This window comes from Rutilus rutilus (genome assembly GCF_951802725.1).
Source record: "Rutilus rutilus genome assembly, chromosome: 18".
Classification (NCBI taxonomy): Eukaryota; Metazoa; Chordata; class Actinopteri; order Cypriniformes; family Leuciscidae; genus Rutilus; species Rutilus rutilus.
In genome coordinates this window covers 16576299-16598780 of record NC_140231.1, presented here as the reverse complement: position 1 = coordinate 16598780, position 22482 = coordinate 16576299, and the positions used below count along the sequence as shown (strand labels likewise).

Sequence of the window (22482 nt, the reverse complement as noted above, 5' to 3'; positions counted from 1 at the left end):
CATGACCAGCAGATGGGAATTCAAATCAACCTTTAATGTTCACGCCTTTTAACAATACAAACAACTGAAACAATAAACTTTAAATATATAAATAGGCTGTAGTAGCGACGGTGAATTCACCTGCGGCAAGTTTACTTCTCACCAACTCCATCTTCTTCTCCAGGCTATAAAGGCACGCAGCCGCGCACGCAGCGGCGTCAGGTCTGCCCCCGCCCCTCTCCATGATGCACGTTACGCAGCAGCCAGACTTTCTTTACGGTGAACAGCAGCAATGATTAATAAATGTTTTTTTTTTTTTTTTTTTTTTTTACTGAGCGGAAAAGATTAAGCCCGAGGTCCGACCCGACCCGAGTCATTTGATTATATTTTCGACCCGAACCCGCGGGTCCTGTCGGGTTTGTCGGGCCGACCCGACCCGTTGAGAACTCTATTAACGATGTCTTTAATACATTTTATGGGCCAGCAAGTTATAGTGTCCTTAAGCCTGTGGAGGAGTGAGCCAGCACTCAGATTTCATCAAAAATATCTTAATTTGTGTTCCGAAGATGAACGAAAGTCTTACGGGGTTGGAACAACATTAGGGTGAGTAATTACTGACAGAATTTTCATTTTTGGGTGAACTAACCCTTTAATAAATCTCGGTATTTTCCAGTAGTGAGGTCAAAACATAGCCTAATCAATCATGTATCTGATAGTATTCCATTCATTATGGCTGTTGCGATGTTAAATAAAGCATTAAAAACTGAAGAGTATTCCTGTCAGCAGGAAACTGACAGACATATATTATCCTCTCATGCAATTACAGATGCAGCATTTTGACAGTACTTCTGCATGAAAACATTTTTTATAATTTCTTGGGTAAAAAAAAAGTCAGTTTGCGATATATTTCCTCATTTCTTGCTCTGTGCTTACATGCACAGTAAGGGCGCTTTCCTGGTATGTATGTATGTATATATATATATATATATATATATATATATATATATACTGTATATATGCGCACTTCAATAGGGCCAAATAACGCAGGTTTATGTGTTTACAATAAAAGCAAAAACTGAGCGAGCTTTTGGCATCTGTCGCTGCATTAACGGCACATTCTCTCAGAGAGAGGAATCTTGATATACAACTACTTGATGTATCAACTATCTTGATATACTGGCTTAATATTTCTCTTGTGGACCATAAATTAACCCTCTGGGGTCTGAGGTGTTTTTGGGGTCCTTGAGATGTTCTGACATGCCCTGACATTTGTGCTTTTTTCAGTTGCTTATAAACATAGTAATGGCAAAAAAAAATTACACACTATTTAGCACAAACAGGGCTACCATAATATGTGAGCAACAAGAATGTACATGTCTGCATTTTTGATGCGTGTTATTGAAAAAACTAAAAACTAAAGTTTCTGAAATAAGACCACAAAACACACACTAAATATGTGCCAATAAGACTTTTGTCTAATAGATGTCATTGCCTAGTGTTTTTTCTTCAAAATTATGTGAAAATCACCCTGCCTAATCATTCACATAACACAATACATTGATTTGAATTTTGCAAAGCACTTTCTGTTTGGAAAGGCACTATTCGAGTGGGCGTCGACGATCATGCATATGTAGTGGTTCACACCTGAGGACCGCATACTTAATGAGCCATTCATTCAGGTGAGTCACTGAGCCACAAGAATGCAAGAGCAACAGCTGGAAGCATCTCAATTCTTTTTTATTTTTCCACATATTGTGCTTGCAATTTGGCCTATAATAGCCAAGGAAAACATGTAATTGTGCAGTTAATTCTCATACTGTATTTTCAGTTTTGGAATATTTATCCTCTCCCCAAATTTGTCACTAATAAAACACAATAAAAATTATTTAAAGAAAAGGCTTATATTTACCTTTTAATAGTTTGTTTACATCTACCTTGTAAATATTTAAATAAACAACAATTCAAGTGTAATCTTTCTTTGTACAAACTAAAGTATACATTTTATCATACATATTTCAAAGTTAAGGATTTGATTGATTATTTGATTATTTTTGGCAAAAAAATTGGCAAATAAAAGCTTATTTGAGGTGGCAGATATTTTACAGTAAAAATGTATAATCTATCCAAAACTAATCAACGAAATGTTGTCTTTCATATGTCTGTAACATAGGTCTTTCATTTTTATTATAAGGAATATAAATGCTAATTTGCAGTTTAATACGTTGCTTATACAAATATATATATATATATATGTGCATACACACACACATATATATGTGTATATATTTATACACAAAAATAAATTTTATTTATATTTTTTATATACATTTTTTTTTCCACAAATTGTGCTTGCAAATTGTATAATATCCAAGGTAAACATGTCTAGTAATTGTGCAGTAAATTCTCATACTGTATTTTCAGTTTTGGAATATTTATCCTCTCCCCAAATTTGTTACTAATAAAACACAATAAAAATTATTTAAAGAAAAAAAAATTATATTTACCTTTTAATAGTTTGTTTACATCTACCTTTTGAGGGACATTTTCCATTATTATTATTATTCCTCACAGCGCTGCGAGACGGTGTAAACAAGTAATGATCTGAATAAACTTGTGTTTTCTCGAGCTGATATGGGGCTCGAGAAAACACAGCCCCTCACAGGTTTCGTGGATTCCCGCGAGTCAGACGCGGATACTGTGTTTGTTTTAGGCTGGCGCAGTCTTCACTCGGACGCGCGCTTCAATCCGTTGTGGAGACTCTCTTTTCGTTCCAGTGAAATTACAAAACAAAATACACACACACATGTCTCTGCCTGATATACAACCTCTGATAAACATAATCTGATTTGACAAAAAAAAAAAAAACTATATAAGTGCGGATTCGAACTCAGAACCTCTGACACACTAGGCAAATGTTCTACCACTAGACCACTTGAGTTCACGTATTTACTCATGTGAAAACTCGGTGTTTACTCGGCGTGATCAATTCGCTCTTGAACATGCTGCCGTTCGTCTGAGTTACAATCTTCCTCTGAGGAAAAGCCAAGGTGAGTTATTCCTCGCTGTCCAGGATCATCTGAAGGGCGTCTTTATCGGAGAAACGCGCCATCCTCTCTAAACGCGATGAACTATCAGTGAATCTGATCTGATGAAACTTCGTGTTTTCAAGGCATTGATCGGGGGGCGGGTGCGAAGCATAGATCACCTAAACTATTTACCATGTCAATAGCGCCGGGGGCGGGGCGGCCTCAGTTCATTATAGAGATAATTAGGCAGAAGGAAAAAACGGTACCTCTCCTTGCTTTCAAACGGATTACATGAGTTGAAAACATTTGTTTTTTTTATTAATTACTTCATTTAAAAGAAGAGATTTCAAGCTTCATAAAGACATATATCACGTGCCTGTGTGAGAAGTATTCGCTGAGTTATGATTCATTTTCGGACGCGTTTCAGAATGGACTACACGGACAGAGAGAAGGCAGAACCTAGCTTCGTGTTTATTTTTCTTAATTTGGCGAAAAGCACAACACTTTGTTTTTATTGTGAGTATACAGAAAAATAATACACATTTAACAGAATCGATTGATGTATGAAACTCCTATGGAAAATCAAAGTCAACAGAGTATTTATGAGTTTCTTTTACACTGATAAAAAAAAAGCGAGCTGGTATCGCCGGCGATACCGCCGACCTCTGGGGGTTAATGAGAAGAAACAATATTTATTGTTAAACAAGTTTTTTTAAGTCTGTGTTTAAAGCTGCTTTTGATTTTCACAGATGACTGATTTGTTCAGTGTTTGGACCTAAAGACTGTTATTAGGCCGATTTGATTTTAGTGATAATATTATTAAATGTAATTTGTAATGGTATTGTTATTAGTGTTTTGTTAATGTGCTATGGAAATAAAATAAAACTCTCAAAATCAGTATGAAATCAGATTTTTGTTGATTGCAGCAGACAGTATATGGATATAGTCTGCTGGTAAAATGGACAGAAATTGTGCACCTTTATTTTTCTGTAGTGTTCAAGGTTTCAATTATGCAGGTCTTCAGGTGTGAAAGGGTATTTTCAAATGTCACTGACATTAAGCAGTTCTGCAAGGAGGAGCAGGTCAAAAAAAATCCTCTGCAGCAGTGTGAAACATTCAAACGGGGTTTGTTTGGTTGCTACTAATGGGTATGTAACTAGTCATTGACTAAGAGGGCATTCTCTTTTCTCCCCACAGGTACATGGGTGTTACATAAATACTTAAAATGGGTGTCTAATTTATCTTTACTTATACTTTAACAACTTATCTTTATTCTCATTAAGGAACACTTTTGCATTCATAGGTTTTGGTCGAATATCTAATGACATTCAATTTAAAAATGAGCAAATGTACAGTAAATAAGACCACATACAAACACGCACTGTAGTGTGCGCTTACTACATTCTATTGAATACTCTATTTTATAAATATACACAAATACTATTTCTAGTAAGGCTGAGTTGACAATATTGATCAATCAAATTAATTTGGATGAACCAATATCAATTTTACAACATGCCATTTTCTGTTGATGCATGGAAATAAAATTCACCAATCATTATTTGTAGCTCACATCCCATTTCCATCCAATAAATCACAATAAGCTTTGTGCTTTGTTATTCTGATATGAAAAGGTCTCAGCTTTCAAATTTATCACGAAATTCAAACAATGTAACGTGACAGATCCCTTTAGCCGCATGTGAACTAGGGCTGTCAACGAATATTCTAAATTCGAATATACACTGCTCAAAAAAATTAAGGGAACACTTAAACAACACAATGTAACTCCAAGTCAATCACACTTCTGTGAAATTAAACTGTCCACTTAGGAAGCAACACTGATTGACAATCAATTTCACATGCTGTTGTGCGAATGGAATAGACGACCGGTGGAAATTATAGGCAATTAGCAAGACACCCCCAATAAAGGAGTGGTTCTGCAGGTGGTGACCACAGACCACTTCTCAGTTCCTATGCTTTCTGGCTGATGTTTTGGTCACTTTTGAATGCTGGCGGTGCTTTCACTCCAGTGGTAGCATGAGATGGAGTCTACAACCCACACAAGTGGCTCAGGTAGTGCAGCTCATCCAGAATGGCACATCAATGCGAGCTGTGGCAAGAAGGTTTACTGTGTCTGTCAGCATAGTGTCCAGAGCATGGAGGCGCTACCAGAAGACAGGCCAGTACATCAGGAGACGTGGAGGAGGCCGTAGGAGGGCAACAACCCAGCAGCAGGACCGCTACCTCCGCCTTTGTGCAAGGAGGAGCAGGAGGAACACTGCCAGAGCCCTGCAAAATGACCTCCAGTAGGCCACAAATGTGCATGTGTCTGCTCAAACGGTCAGAAACAGACTCCATGAGGGTGGTATGAGGGCCCGACGTCCACGTGTGGGGGTTGTGCTTACAGCCCAATACCGTGCAGGACGTTTGGCATTTGCCAGAGAACACCAAGATTGGCAAATTCGCCACTGGCGCCCTGTGCTCTTCACAGGTGAAAGCAGGCAGCAGAACGTTGTCCATGGCGTCTCCAGACTCTGTCACGTCTGTCACATGTGCTCAGTGTGAACCTGCTTTCATCTGTGAAGAGCACAGGGCGCCAGTGGCGAATTTGCCAATCTTGGTGTTCTCTGGCAAATGCCAAACGTCCTGCACAGTGTTGGGCTGTAAGCACAACCCCCACCTGTGGACGTCGGGCCCTCATACCACCCTCATGGAGTCTGTTTCTGACCGTTTGAGCAGACACATGCACATTTGTGGCCTACTGGAGGTCATTTTGCAGGGCTCTGGCAGTGTTCCTCCTGCTCCTCCTTGCACAAAGGCGGAGGTAGCGGTCCTGCTGCTGGGTTGTTGCCCTCTGTTGTGGAATTAATTCTATTCAAGAGGAGGAAGAAGACAAGTCGAGACCTTTGAAAAGTCAAAGTATCAAAAAGGTTTATTTCTTGCAAGCTAATTGACATTCACATACAGAACGCATCTGGTATGAGAAGGCAAAGGGCTAGTCCCCTTCCCCAACTTATATACCCCTAAAATCACATCCTGCATTAGGCTTCATCTGTGTCAAAGGATCAATTCCTTATAAGGTAATATATGTCTTCTTCAAAATCTTTGTCTACCGTATGTTATATCTTAGACAGAAAACAATATCGTGGCTAGATACAAGTTCCTGTTTTTAGCTGCAGCTCTTCACACATTTTGCTTATCTCTACTTTTGATCTTAAACTACGCACATTTTTCACACTTAGAAGCTCAAAAGCTACGCACATACTTTACACTTGGAAGCTCAAAAGGACACTCGAAGTACAAAGGGTCACCTAAGTGCGTATAGTATCTTCGTTACTTAGAACATTTTGTCCCTGCAAGCTTGTCTTAACTTATGCCTTCTAAAACACTTGATTAAATATATTTTAATAACGTGCTTCAGCTTATATGAATATATTTCTTCAAATGCTTATGAGTACAAATAAAATGAAAGATGTTAATACAAGTTGTACACTTCTAAAAGTAAAAAACACATCTAAAAGTAAAAAAAAGAACACATCTAAAAGTAAAAACACATCTAAAAGTAAAATTTCTAGCACACCTCCTACGGCTTCCTCCACGTCTCCTGATGTACTGGCCTGTCTCCTGGTAGCGCCTCCATGCTCTGGACACTATCCTGACAGACACAGCAAACTTTCTTGCCACAGCTCGCATTGATGTGCCATCCTGGATGAGCTGCACTACCTGAGCCACTTGTGTGGGTTGTAGACTCCATCTCATGCTACCACTAGAGTGAAAGCACCGCCAGCATTCAAAAGTGACCAAAACATCAGCCAGAAAGCATAGGAACTGAGAAGTGGTCTGTGGTCACCACCTGCAGAACCACTCCTTTATTGGGGGTGTCTTGCTAATTGCCTATAATTTCCACCGGTCGTCTATTCCATTCGCACATCAGCATGTGAAATTGATTGTCAATCAGTGTTGCTTCCTAAGTGGACAGTTTGATTTCACAGAAGTGTGATTGACTTGGAGTTACATTGTGTTGTTTAAGTGTTCCCTTAATTTTTTTGAGCAGTGTATATTCGAATAGTTTTAAAAAACAGAATTTCAAATGTGAAAATTAATATTCGAATGTGGAAAAACGCCCGCGGTAGCAGAGGCGCGGCTGTCTGCTTTGCGAGTGGGGGACAGGTCACAGGAAGAAGGCGTTAACGTTAAACAGAAACATTAAAGTGTAGGCTACTGTACTGACTGAATAGATATTGCATGAATAATAGGTTAGATACAGCAGTTTCATGCACTGCAGGCTTCCACTGGTTTGATTATTTACCGTTTCATGTCAAGGAAAAGTTCTATGTTTACCACAGCACAGCTCGCTCGGAGCGTTCAATGTCGGATTCGCGTCTACCGCGTCTAGTTGGACTCTTTAACATTTTGAATCCATTCGCGCGTCAAAAGCAAAAGTTTGAAGCGAAATTGACGCGCGGAGAGCGTGACGCCTCATTCGCGTCTTTACATTGACTGACGGTGCGTGTCCACTGGCACGGTGCGAGCGGAGCGGAGCGAGCGTTTTCAATTCATTCCTATGGAAGTCGAGCTTCACGCTCGCGCAGTGCATTTTGGGATTGACAGCGGACCGGAGAAAGCGTTGAGAGCGACCGAGAGCGTCAAAAGGTTGGGCAGTTCTCGACTTTATGCAAATATCAAGCGAAAAACGATCAATCAATTTCTGTGAGGTTCGGGATGTGACGTCTGTTTTGAGAGTTTAAAAATATGCAAATTATGCCAGAGTTTATGCTGGATTTAGTGTGTAAATCATTTTGTTTACAAATTAGACGCTTTGTAGTTGTTATATATATATATATATATATATATATATATATATATATATATATATGTTAAATATTTTAATTTGGATGTGTTCATTGTGATTATATTGGCTGTGTTTATAAAAGTTTCTAAAATTGAAAGGATCTTTGCTTGGTGCATTTGGAAACAAAGCTTGTCTATTTCTAAATGTAATCGCGTGCATCGCTGATGATTATACTGTCCGTGACGGCACACGTGACGGTGCGTGTCTACTACAGCGGCAGAACTCCGCTCAGTGCCGCTGGCAACGCTGTAACGTCTCCGCTTTGGGGTGTGTCTGTTGCAAGTGTGTTTAATCAAAGTTTTTTTCAACACAAAATGAATGATGAAATATAATCATCAGCGATGCACGCGATTACATTTAGAAATAGACAAGCTTTGTTTCCAAATGCACCAAGCAAAGATCCTTTCAATTTTATAAACTTTTAGAAACCCAGCCAATATAAATCACAATGAACACATCCAAAATAAAATCTTTAACATATATATAACAACTGCAAAGCGTCTAATTTGTAAACAAAATGATTTACGCACTAAATCACACATAACCTCCGGCACAATTTGCATATTTTTAAACTCTCAAAACAGACGTCACATCCTGAACCTCACAGCAATTGGCTGCCGACCCTGTTTTTCGCTTGATATTTGCATAAAGTCGAGAACTGCCCAACCTTTTGACGCTCTCGGTCGCTCTCAACGCTTTCTCCGGTCCGCTGTCAATCCCAAAATGTATTGCGCGAGCGTGAAGCTCGACTTCCATAGGAATGAATTGAAAACACTCGCTCCGCTCCGCTCGCACCGTGCCAGTGGACACGCACCGTAACATTGAAATCACTCGCGCCAGACGCTCTATTCGCGTTTGGTGTGAATGCAGCATGAGCGTGAGGGCGAGAGAGAGAGAGAGAGAGAGAGAGAGAGAGAGAGAGAGAGAGAGAGAGAGAGAGAGAGAGAGAGAGAGTGCGAGTGCGAGTGCGAGTGCGAGTGCGAGTGCGAGTGCGAGTGCGAGTGCGAGTGCGAGTGCGAGTGAGGTCTGCGGTCTTGGCCATTAGGTGATTTACTTGTTTTTGTGTAGGTAATACGTTGTCAAATATGTTTAAACTTAAATAAACTACCTATACAAGTAGTTATGTCTCTTTGTATTGATTTGTCCTGTTATTGACGTAATGCGCGTCATTAACAAAATGCGCAACCAGATGTTCGAATAGTTCGAATATTCTTGTGTTTTTTAGAGGGAATAAAAAAACCTCTAAAAAGGTTTATTTTTTCTTAATAAAAATTCGAACGAATATTCGAACGTCATTTTTGAGCAATTTTGACAGCCCTAATGTGAACCCTAATTAACATGAACTAACATCTGAAGGTACAGTATGTTGAAAGAAACCGAGCGATTACATGAGACATTTCAGTAAATTGTACTGTGTTTCAACCACGGAAAGGCGTCAATAAAACGGCTTGCAAACAATGTGTTATGTAATGTTACATTTACCTCAGGACATTCAATGTCCATAGCTCAATTAGATAGTTAGATAGAAAAATGTGCAATTTAAATGTTTGTATACAACTCTGTTTTTATTTGAGTGTTGACCAGTACATCTAAAAATAAATAGTAACTGATTTTGGACTGATGTTAATTTTAACCTTGAATTTTTATAGTAACGAATTGACAGGGTTCCCTGAAATGCTTATAGAGTTAGTTCAGAAATTGATTTCCTTAAGATTGTCATTTAAGAGCATTTCAAACTTGAAATAATTAACCTTGGGTCATTCTAAACCTTGGTAAATGGAATCCTGAGTTATCTTGTTTCATGTTTCACACTGCTCAAATTTACCTGGGGTTAACAATTAGTCCTGTATATTCATACACTGCCATTTCACACTGTACATTCCTAAACCCTGGGTTAACAATTTTTTCTATATTTGCAACGTCAGTGTCATTGATTGGACTAACGCCAGACGGGTGCACGCAGTGTGTTTACATAAAGGCTCTGGTATTGAACATCCTCTTATTATGTATTGCCGACTGTACTATCAAGTTTAACACCGGGGTTAACACCACAACCCACGGGGTAACCAATGCACACCAGGGTAAAAAGCGCTGCTGTTGCTAATTGCTGCTAAGTGTGAAACGTTCCTTTACTCGGGGTTGAAAGTGGTGTTTAGAACGACAATAACCTGGGGTTAAGTGCAGTGTGAAAAGCCCTGTACTGTACCTAATTTATATCCAAACGAATCGGACTCAAATCGATTTGTATTCAAATCTATGTCAATACCAAGCCCTAATTTCTAGGCTGCTTTACTAATTAAATTTGTGACCCATCCTCTTTGGATCATTCACATAGTCAAACTTCTGGAATTCATGCAAACTGGGTGCTACTGGGGCATACTAAATAAATTAAGATTCATGTTAATATTCATGTTAATATTCATATTTTTGTTCAGGTTTTCACTCTACTTTTTTATGCTGATAATACAATTAGTAATGATACAAAACTGAATATTGAATAAAACAAAGAGAAACTAGTGGTCTTAGACTTTTGGTCCCCATTGAATGTTCAGTATACAGTACATCTCTTCTGAAATGGTAGAAGCAAAACCTACTTTTATCTTTTCAGTAGAAAAGGAAGCCATCTGAATATTTGTTACATTTTTGTCAATGTCAAGAACAGGTTACAGAAAAAAGCTAAAGAAGAGCTAAAGCATAACCACTAGCTGACAAATGTGTTTATTTTCAAATAAAAGCGCTCCACACTGCTGCCTGTCATGAGGGTGGGCACAAGGCTCTTGCTGAAGGTGACATTTTGCTGTGCTGAATTAGAAATATTTTGATTGAAGAGACTCAACAAAGTGTCTGGAGTTGAATCAAGGCACCATTATAGTGCAATGAATTCAGGAAAAGTAAACATCCCTGAAACGTTGTTGCAACCATGACACATTACTGTTTACCAAAACATTTTCTCTTTCCAATTAGCAGCTTGCGCTCATTACTCTAGTTTTGGATGAAAAGACACATTGAATAAGGTTACGGCAGTATCATGTAGGGAAGTTTCACAAGTGATGAAGGAAAAGCTGTGAAGAAAAAAAGCTTTCCATCTGTTCAAGTTTCTGTTGTATAGACCTTTAATAGTGCTAGAGCTCACTACCACACCCCAAAGACAAACTATTTGTTATTTGAGGACATCAATCTTTTCATTTATCAAAACATTAGTAAATAACTCATTCTAGGATAAATAATGTTGAGTGATAATGAAACCAATACCACACATTATTAAGGAACAAAACAAGAAACATTCGTTCTCTCAGTCTGATATGGTCTTAAATTGATATTGTTAAAAAGAAAGTAATGGATAATACACAGTCAGTATAGAAAGTATTTTCTGGATAATGACCATTGATAATAGCCCCTTTCACATGTAGGATTTGAGGGCAAATCAAACACAAACGAATCTTCCAGGTGATTTGTTCAAACATAATTCCACACAGAACTCAACATTCCAGACCCCAAAATCACCAATCCAGAACCATAAAAGAAGGCTCCAGCCAGTCTACCTAAGAACTTTTACGGCCATGCAAACGTAAGAAATTATCAATGTTAGATGGTTTTGAAAAGACTGATTGGTTCAGAGATGGCACAGCTTGATGCTCGATCAAAATAACAGCAAAAGTTGCTCGAGCCCACGACAGATATACAAAACAGACCCCCTTCTTCTTAAGGACCTCTGAATGACCCAGGGTGTAAAATCTCTTCAAGCCACAGATAACTGAGATTTTACCTATAACAATAGATAAAATCATCCCAGAACAATTTTCGATGGACTTATAATCAAACATCATGCAACTACATAATTCTATATGGTGTCTACCACTTATGTGTGTGTCTAATATGCTTAGATCCCATATATAAGTCATGATTTGTTATAACTGTAAGATGTTTGAATGAAAGTGTGTCGTGTTTCCTATCAGTATGATCGTATGTTCTTGATTCAAAAGATGGCTTGATTGAAATCTGTGTAAAATGTTTCGTATTCTTATAATAGTAATAATGTCTAAACTGTGGCCTCTTTTCTCTCTGCTAGTGCTGGAGAATAATAGGGGTGGTGAAAAAAATAGATTATTGATTAATCGCGAGTATGTTATGGACGAGTATGAATCGATTATAAAATTTTCAAAAATCGATTTTTTATAAAAAAAAAAATTTTTGGATGCCACGATTACGTAATTGTTCAAAGCCGCGATAAAAAAATAAAATAAAAAATCCACTCTGCGTGCATTTAGAGCATGTTATGTTATGAGAGGCGAATCACAACTACTTCAGAAAACCCAGCACAATATAGGAACTACCAGGCAGTGACGTATGTGTACGCTGAAATAAAAAGTATTTCACCTCAGAAAAACGGACGTTCCTGTCCTGTCAGCCGTTATACTGTACTCGTAGCGCACACTCTTCAATTGCACGTGCAAATGCGGAGGGACGCGCCGTGTATCGCTTCACTGTATAGTGCAAAGTGCAAAGGAAACTACGAGAATGCGACGTTGTTACGTTGTAAATTAGTAAGTCATGAAATAAAAGTAAAATACCAATAAATCACGTTACTGGTAAGTCGTGTGTTAGCTGAGAAGGATTTGCATGCAGGTATGATTTTCATTCTATTCACCAGGAGCAGTTTCCATGTTTCATTAACAGTTCTTGTTAGTATTGTGTATTCACCATGGTAACTGTCGTTTTAATATTAACCCCAAAATGCCACTTTATTTTCACTTTGTGTTATTTTTTATATTTGTAAAATACTGTGGTGGCTCATACCAACATTGTATTAACAAAAGCTAGTTTGGGACTGCTATTTAATATCTTTAGCTGAACACCTTGACTTTCTAGAAGAAAATTGTCCAATTTCTACAGTATGTTGGTTCTGATCTACTTCCTAAAGGAAATAAGCCTTTAATTTATTTGTTATTGTTTAGTTCAACTTGAGTCACAACACAATGTGATGTATTCATTTCTGTGTTCTACAGAACATAAGCTACATACAAATAATTCTGAAGTTATAACTACACGACACAGAAAGTGCTTTGAGTTGTTACTCAATAAAAGAGTTAAGTAATTCAGCAGCTGACTTTTTTAAATACTGCAATCACTTTGTAGTGTATTTTCGTTTACTGTTGTGAACTGGAAAATCAATAAATCGCTAATCGAGAATCGTTAATAATCGAAAATCGACTGTAATCGAATCGGGACTTCAATAATCGTAATCGAATCGAATCGGGAAATCAGACATATTAACCACCCCTAGAGAATAAGGGGATCACAGATAAGCATGATTTACGATAAGAAGTAGGGCTGCAACTAACGATTATTTTGATAATCGATTAATCGGACGATTATTTTTTCGATTAATCGGATAAAAGGGTTTTTTTTTTAAATCAATTTGATTTTTTTGTTTATTATAACTAAAAACCCTAAATCAGGGTATTTATGTGTAAAAGTGTACTAAAAAATGCAAAAGCCACACATTGAGTTTTACTAATATAATCTTTCATTTTTACATTTTAAACCTTAAAACACAAAAGTTTGTCCAGTTTTTAAACAGTAAAACTTATTTAAATATCCAAAATATAAATAAACAAAACAAAATATTGAGTTGTGCTGCTCAAATAAACTTCCCATTATGAAATTAGGACACATGTTTGTAATAAGATATTAAGCAGCAGATTTTGAATTCTAATGTAGAGTGTGTTATTTATTGATAACAGACCGCTGCTAAGTATAACACACCGTTGCCATGAAAAACAGAGCGTTGCTATGGACGCAGGATTCTAACCGTAGAGACGGAACGGACTATTTTCTTTAGAGGAAGCAATACAATAATTTTTTAAATCAATAAACTCCTTTTTAAATCAATATTTTGTCAAATTATTGATTTATTTGGTGGGTAGCCATATAAAAAGCGGGATTATCCCTTACATAGTAGACAAATGCTATAAAAAGAAAGCGGAATGGAGGTACGCAGCTAAAAGGCTTGATTAAAAGTACGTTACAGGAAAAATGATGCATTAGTGCACAAGCATTCGTTGAAAACCACTGACTACAGTGACTAAAAAACAATCGTTTATTGCTGTTATTAACTGCCATTATATGTAGTGCTTCACTTTGTAAACAGTAAACACCATTTAATTTAACTTATTTCTGCTGTAACGTTAGCGCTATTTTAAGCCATCATTTATGTTGCGAGCGAACTGATTGCGCAACCTGATGCTCGATACAAAATAGATCTAGTGTGACTGTCCCGAAGTTATAAACAAAGCTGTTTACACAGTAGCATTGAATTAAACTAGACTATACAATTTTCACATCTTCATATGAGGATATACAGTTTTTTCTTGCCGTGCTGATGTTTCAACTTCATCCGTGACACCAACGTGTTTCCTCTTCGTGCATCACTGTGGTACTTCCATGCCACACAAGCTCAGTTTTGCATAACTTGCAGATTACAGTCTTATTTGCTGCATTTAATGTAAAATACTCCCATGCCTTAGATAATTTGGGGCGCACACTTTATTTCTGCCGCCGATTGATCTGTCATTTCTCTCCGATTACTCTGCCATTTCGCGTGTGGGACTACACAGCGATGTCATGAAAGTGACGTCATTAGTAACGCTCCCCGTGACGTGAGCAGACCAACTAATCGACAATGACATTCGTTGACAACGATTTTCATAATCGATTATTATCGATTTTATCGATTAGTTGTTGCAGCCCTAATAAGAAGTGAAGAGAATGCCACCTCCTAAATTAAGCCAGTGTCTAATTGGTCAGATCTCTCCTAGGAGGTTGGACAAACATTTGAGTTTAAAATCTTAGACCTGAACAAAGTTTTGTTACAACAGGAAGAAAAAAGAACAAAGACGAACTTCGAAGGGAATCCCCAAAAGCAAAGACAAGCAAGTAGCCTCCAGACTGAACTGGTGCATTGATATAGATTTAATAACCCGCCTAAGAAACGATAGAAGGGTTAAATTAATGGTTGTTGGTTCGTTCAGGTCAGGTCTTATAAGTGCATATAGAAACTTGGGATTTCATCATCTCACTCTTAAAAAAACTCATTCTTTCCTCACTCTCTCTTTCTTTCTGCAACTCGTATGAATGTGTGTGCGTGTTTGTGTTAGATATTAGTTTAATAATCAAAGTCTTGTTTGTATTTTAAAGAGATCGTGTTACTTGTGTTATGTGCTTACGAATTGAATGTCTTAAACTGCTGATCTAAGTTACCTGGCTAACAAATAGTGTTTCACTATAGTTAATATGGTGATATTTATATCTGTTGCTGAGCTGATAGTTACAGCCAGTTCAAATGAACCGTGGACGAGTCATTTGCTCGGTTGTAATAAGTGATTCTTTTGAATTCCCTATAAATTAATTAATAATTCCTTTGAGCTAAATTGACCTGTCAGAATCACTAAATTATCTTAAACACACATTAAACCCGGCAAATTACCGTAAAATTGCCAGATTAACTTTTCCGGTAAATACGTAAATGTATCGCTTTACTCTAGTAAAAGTACTAAAGTACTTGATTTTTAAAGTACTTGAGTATTAAAAGTAAAAAGTACTGATAGATGAATGGTTTTTTTGATGTTTTTATTTTAAATATTTGTATACTTTTATATACATTTTATATTACATACTTTATACAATCCAACAGCTCAAAATACCTGGGGGATGGGGGTTGCTGGGTCTGACATCATTATGAATTGTCAAGTAGCCAGCACTAGTCAGCATGGAAGATTAGTGGATGCAGATACACATGTATTGATCTGCAAGTAACAAAATTAACGTTTTATATTATTACTAAAACTTGTCATACACTATCAAAACATTATATTAAAACATTAATTTAGGTTATTGATAGGCCACTTCATGTGTGCAAACAAATGGGCGGTGTATAGCACAGTATTTAAAAATAAGGAAAAACAAAATACGCGTTGACAAGAATATAAAAACAGACATCACATTGGGCTAAATGCATTCAATTTTAAGATGAACACTATGCAAACGTACAATTTTTATATAATTTGATCTGCTACAGCAGCGCAGAAGATGCATTGGTATTAATTAGCGCTATTTTAATGTTATGTTTAGTTTTTAACCTAAAACCTACCCCATTGAGATGGATTCAAGCATTACAGTGGGCTGCATTAAACAGCTCGCCCTTTTACAGCAGATTTTGTTCACATACAACTGACAGTTATGACCAAAATATGAGTTTCACTTATAATAATAATAGTAAAATTCTGCATTTGTATCTTACTTTTTGCTCCATCAGTCCCGCTTGCACTCGAGTTCCGAGGATCTCCCGGTTCTTGGCTAATTTTCAGTGAAACTTTAAATTCAGTTAAATGAAGACTCGCTCTGAACAAATTATTTGGTGAGTTATTGGATCGGTCTTATTTGCGAAATAATCACTTGATGCGTTTTGCGAACCGATTTAGCAGGCTCATTGAAAAGAATCAGCTCGTTCACGAATCGGACACCGCTGTCACGTGCATGTGATGAGGAGTGAAAAGGACTACTGTATATGTACTTTAGAATGTAGTGAAGTAAAAGTTTCTTAAAATAAAAATACTCCAGTAAAGAACTGATACTGTCCACCACTGTGCTGTTCACACAAGTAACGGCGTTCCGTCTTTTTATACTATTCACACATCACAGTAGTGATGAGTCGGTGATATGACTCGGGAATACAGAGTTGTCTTAGAGAATGATTTGTTCATTTTGTGTAGATCGCGCATGCGCAACATCCAATAGGTTCTGTACGGGAAACAGAAATGTTCCCTTTCGAGGGAACTCTCACTGCGTCGGAGCGACACTTTGGGGAACGCCCCTCAGCGTAGCGCCTCCGAAGCATGAATGAAACTAAGGCAATCGTGATTGGTGTTGCGTCATGACGTAACGTGTGACGGCATACACGGAAGCTACAAATGGACGCCGACACACAACAGAGTTAGCTTTCTGTTCTTCAGCAAGCGCTCTCTGTTGGTGTCGTTCTTATTTGGTGTTGTCTATCACATGATTATATAAAAAAAAATCATGGTGAGTCAGCAATTCAATAGATGTGTGCACCCATGTCCGAGATATATAACAGATGGGGACACACATCAGCTATGTGTGCACTGCCTGGGAGTGCAGCACGCTCGGGCAGCTCTCGAGGGGGCTGCCTGTGCGGATTGTGAAGCACTTCCAATCCGAGTGCTGCACTCCCACCTTGCCATCTTCAATGACGATGGTCAGGCGCGTCCCGCAAGTATAGCGAGTATATGTCCCATCGAGTATAGCCTATCCCTCACACACACCCAGAGAGTGCATGCATACTCTACGTGATGTAGTCTTGTAGATTAGACTAGTGGCGGGTGCGTATTTAGAGTGCACGCTTTCATTGCGTGATTTAGTCTTTATTTATATCATTTCCTTGAATGAATCAGCCATTTGAATGAATCGGTTGAATCTTAATGATTCACTCATTAACAGTGACTTGCTGCCACCTACTGGCGGTTTCAATTTCACATTTAAAGTATCTTTTCTTGTTTTAAATCATTTTAAACATCAATATTCAATATTGCAAAGATGAATTTTGTTGATACTGATTTCATTTGATTGGTACCAGCCCTTTTGTGTCTTATTTATATAACTGAATTTGATTAAACTTATGAAATTGACAAAAGATGATGCATAGGTTTTAAAAAATGGTTTTATAAAAAGGTAAAGATGCCCATATAAAAAGGTAAAAATCAATCGAAACATATTGGAAAAAATTATTTGTCACTGCTGTGAATTGAACACCACACAGAGTATGAAGAATATCAAAAACTTTAGGAGTCGGTTGTCCACGGCAGTTCTAAACCGGCCAAAGTACTAACAAAATAAAAATCGAGAAAATCCCAGAAAATAGAGATATAATTCGTCAATATCGCACACCCCTACTTTGAAGATGACTCGCCACTTCATGTCCCCGCATATGAGGAGCTGGTTGAGGTTGTTTCTTGTGCCGTGGAACGATTAAATATCAGCTGGCCACGTGCAGCACAGAGAACAACCTCATCGAGATTGACAACACTGATTGAGAAATTACATGACATGATACATTTCAGTAAATTTTATGCATCTTCCGATGTTCATTCATGCTCATTTCGTGCTATAACTAGTTGTAAAGTGAAAGAGATGATCAGTCCATGTGCGCTTGATCCACGCTGCCGCTCGAACTAAGGCACCACAGCGATCTGTCATGCCGTATCAAAGAGCGGCAAAACAACATTCATGGTTTGAATTTCGTGATAAAATTTGAAAACTGAGACTGTTTCATATTAAAAGTAACAAAGCATAAGGCTTATTGCAATTATGGCAGGTGCACTACAAAAGTTTAGTGAAGTTTTGTTCACGCGTTTCGTTCAATAGTCCACACAGCTGACATGTTTACTTATTGTAGGTTATCCAAGTTGTGTGCACGAAATGTGCCACTGGAGAACCTCTAATTAAACGTCACTGTTTCGGTCAATGATTTTGGCCTTCCAAAACTATTAAGGTCGAAAACGAAAATAGTTTCGGTAGCCCAAATTTGGGTGCATAAAAAGATATATAAAGCAAAATTCATGTCTGCACAGTAAAAAATGTACAGTGAAAGAACACTTTTTGATAAGAACTTCAGTCCAGGAGCGGAACATTACTAGCAGTGCTGGTGGTGGGGTAATAAGTACTGAGTAATATTAATTGCATTAATGTAAACAACATGTACTTACTATAGAGTTACAGTTAGGGTTATATACTTGTAATTATGCATAATTGAATGTTATTACTATAGTAAGTTCATGCAGTAACGTGCAATTACATTTGCAATTACATACCAAAAAGTTAATTAAAAAACAAACATAAAAATTGCTACATTTATTTGATCTATTGTTTGTCTGCATCATCGCATCAAGGCCTGCAAGGCTGACTATATTTTCTGTAAATAAACACTAATTTATATGATATTCTGCTTATTCTGCCTAATTTGGGCTTTTGAGGTAGCAAAACATATCAGGACCAGCATCTAAACTCAGTTTTGCTGTCAATACGAGACCCAGCAAAGTTGACAAAAAAGGGTCCCTTTTTTCTCCAACTGATCAATCTCGGAACGTTTGATCTGCGAGCACAGCCAGAGGCCGAGTTGAGAAAAATGAGCCCCTATCCCTTCAGCATTAGTTTCTCTGTGTAGAGCTGCAGCTCATAAGACAAAGGCTGGAAGCAAAGACGGCGTGCTGGGTCATCTGCTACTCTCGTTCTTCTGATTTATGGGCTTCTGGTTTTTTTCTTCTTCTTTGCATTAAATGGTTAAAGGGGCAACGTAAATAAAGTCTACTGAAGACTACTGTCCTGCATCCTAGCTAGTAATTAAGGTCACTCATTAGTACCTAATAATTAACCAGCTGGGTCGAATTCCACCCACCCACACTAATTAAAAGTCTCTATTACACTTCAGAGCCCACAGGGGCAGAGTCTTCTTTCTCTGCTGTCTTTCGTCTTGACCTCAGCTGACTCTGGAGCTTAAACAACTCTCTAAACTCTGTTCAGTTCATCTGAATAATATAAAGGACCTGACTGTCTTGAGGTTAAAGTACTCCTGGTGGGCAGACGGCGTGCTTTTTTTTTTTTGGAGATGCTGCCATCCAACTTTTCTGTTCCAAAATATATTATCTGCATATGTAGGCAGCATTTTAAGGCATCATCATTGGCACAGTGTTCCAAAAGGTAGACAACATGATTCTGATTGTTTACTTTGTCAAATACTAAGGCAGCACAGCATGAATCCTTTGGAGAGAAAGAAAACCCAGCCTGCATTGTGGAGACATAAATCCATGATGGCGAACAGTGCTAAAGAAATGTTGATTAAGATATACTTGTAATTAATTCAGTATTATCATAAATAAAGCTTAATATATATTTTTTAAAAGTTGTTTTGCTTATTAGAATAGATTATCAGTATCTTAGCAACAAGCTATTACTAAACTCTATTGGAATGAACTGATTCTTGTCTCCAGAGTGCCATTTATGTGGCATGCTGAGTTGCTGCCTGTGCAGAAAGTTCCGAATCAGTCACTTATGAAGATCCATTATGGTTAGGATGCTGTCTTGGAAGGCAGCTGTTTATGTAGCATTAGGCATCAAGGCAGCTCACTAGGTCTTGGAATAGAGCCAATTTAATTCTTAAAAATCATGAGAATAAACAAACACGCTGAATTACAGCATGTTAGTATTTTGTAGTCGCCAGATTACAAACTGAAGTACTGAAAATAATCTAAACTGATTTAACTAGAGTTGTGGAAAGCTATATGGGGGAAAAAAGCTTTTAGCTTTGAAATTATATCACACAGCATGGAAATGTTATAGTTTTTGTTTTTGAAAGGCTGCATTTATTTGAACAAAATTAAATAAATAAAACAGAAATATTTTGTTACGCAAACGCTAGGGGTGTAACGAAATTCAAACCCAACCGAAAAACTGCGATACACGACCCACGGTACGTACCGCGATACTCTCTTGGCGTATATGGTCATGTACATAACATTATAATGAGAACACTATAACGCTGTGAATTTTTAGAGTTTAGTTGCCGTGTTTCTGCAAATTGTTGTGTGAAAAACCCGTCCACAACAGGAGTTACACATTCAGAGCAGCACAGACACGTTCACTTCGGGTCATTTTGTGCAGATATAAGTCATAATATTAAGGTTCCATTGAGTTAAAGAGCTTCGGTTTACATGTGTCCATTCAGCTCTGCAGCTTCGGCGCAACAATATGATTTGATTCAAATAATTTCCATTTTGTCCGTGCAGAGGCTATTCCATTTTTATTTATCCAAGGAACATGCATTTTTTATATGTAGCCCAAGTAATGTTGTCCAATGACTTGTTTGCATTATTTAGGCATTCTTTTATTTTAAGGCAATGAATTCTTTACTAACACTTCACAAAGTAACACTTTTTTTTGTCTCATTTGGTAATGCATTAATTAACATGAACTAATAGAGTAATTGTAGTTTTTCAGGCATCTTTGATGAATAGAAAGTTAAGAACAAATTATTTTTGAAAAGAAATCTTAACCCCAAACTTTTGAAGGAACGATAGATATAAAAAAAAAAATAGATTTTTTTTTTTTTAAATATAATACAGATTTGTGTGTGTGTGAGAGAGAGAGAGAGAGAGAGAGAGAGAGAGAGAGAGAGAGAGAGAGAGAGAGAGAGAGAGAGAGAGAGAGAGAGAGAGAGAGAGAGAAAATCACATGGGATATTTTGATAGAGACACATCCTCATATGAGCTTCATGAACCAATCATTAGCAAATCCTGCAATTAGCAAACCATGCTTATCTCACGTAGGCCTGTAATCACTTGAAGTAATTAAGATTGACAGGTCAGTAAGGGAATCAAGGAATCAAGCAGCCTTCAGTTATTGCTGCAGACAGGGAGTGAGCTCTGTCTAAATTTGTTAGATAAATATGTTTGACTGAAGTGTTTTTTGCATTTCAAATGGCAGCACAGTAGACTACTCTAATAAAAAAATAATTGCTTTAAAGCTTAGCCTGACTATACTGCAATTCAGCGTACATGCAGATAAAAGAATGTGAAGTGTATAACAGATAGTGTAATGACAGTTATCAGCCGCCACAATGAGTCACTTCAGCTGAAAGAAGAGGCAAGAAACATTTCAAACGGGTACATTATTTGCATTTCAAATACAAACCCATAATCAAGAAAGAAAATTAAGCAAGAACAATTAGGACATATTAAATAAAAACGCATTCAATCGGCAGCATTCAATCAAAACTATCTTTTTTTTAATAGAGCCAAACAGCTAGAATGACAGCAGAGCTCTGGCTCTGTGCATTCTGGGTACGGTTTGTGACCGCACAACACCAGGACCAAAACAAACATGTGAGGGAGAGCGTAAGAGCGTTACCTGCTGCAGGAGTGGCCATCAGAGGAGCTGCTCCTGGGGCTGGGCCAGTGGACAGGACAGGGGTGAGGAGACGCACATGGAGAACACACAGATAGCAGAGAATGAAAGGGCACAGAAACCAACGGGACAAAGAAATGGAAGGAAAAAAGGTAGATTAAATGAGTTGTGGAAGCAAGGGTTTGGTACAAAAAAGGGGGAATTGGGGGAAAAAAGAAAAAAGAAAATGGGAGAGGCCCCATACCTTGGCTCTTTAACGTCAGGTGCGCCAGACCTTGAAGGAAAAAACAGGAAAAAGGAAAAAAGAAATAAGAGGGTCATAAAAAAAGGCACGGGCGGAAACGAAAAGCATTGTCACAACGTTTGACTGCAGTTTGTGACAGACATCCTGAGGCAAACACGGATGCCAAATTTGAAGGAAACCAAAGGGGAGGGGAAAGAAGAAAAAAAAAGGAGGAAGGTAAAATAAACACACACAGTTCTTCAAGGGAAGGGGGCAATAAGAGGTGTTGAAGAGGGAAAGGAAGGGAAGGAGGGAAAAGGAAGGAAGGGAGGGAGGGAGGGGAAAGGGTAAGGAAAAAAGCATTTCAATTGGCACAAGTGCCAAAAAGGCACTTGCTCACAAAAAAAATGCTTTTTCTCCTAATGGAG

The 22482-nt window shown here is 37.8% G+C and overlaps 1 protein-coding gene across 1 annotated transcript in view; it reads right to left on the bottom strand.

Moving 5' to 3' along the window:
• The window catches only part of nrxn2a (neurexin 2a), a 432089-nt gene that overhangs the window by 322177 nt on the left and 87430 nt on the right, over positions 1-22482 (bottom strand). The window contains exons 5-6 of the mRNA XM_084387273.1: positions 22076-22105; positions 21835-21873 (exon numbers count right to left, since the gene is read on the bottom strand). Coding sequence (XP_084243399.1) covers positions 21835-21873; positions 22076-22105 — 69 coding nt within the window. The remainder of the gene's footprint in view (positions 1-21834; positions 21874-22075; positions 22106-22482) is intronic.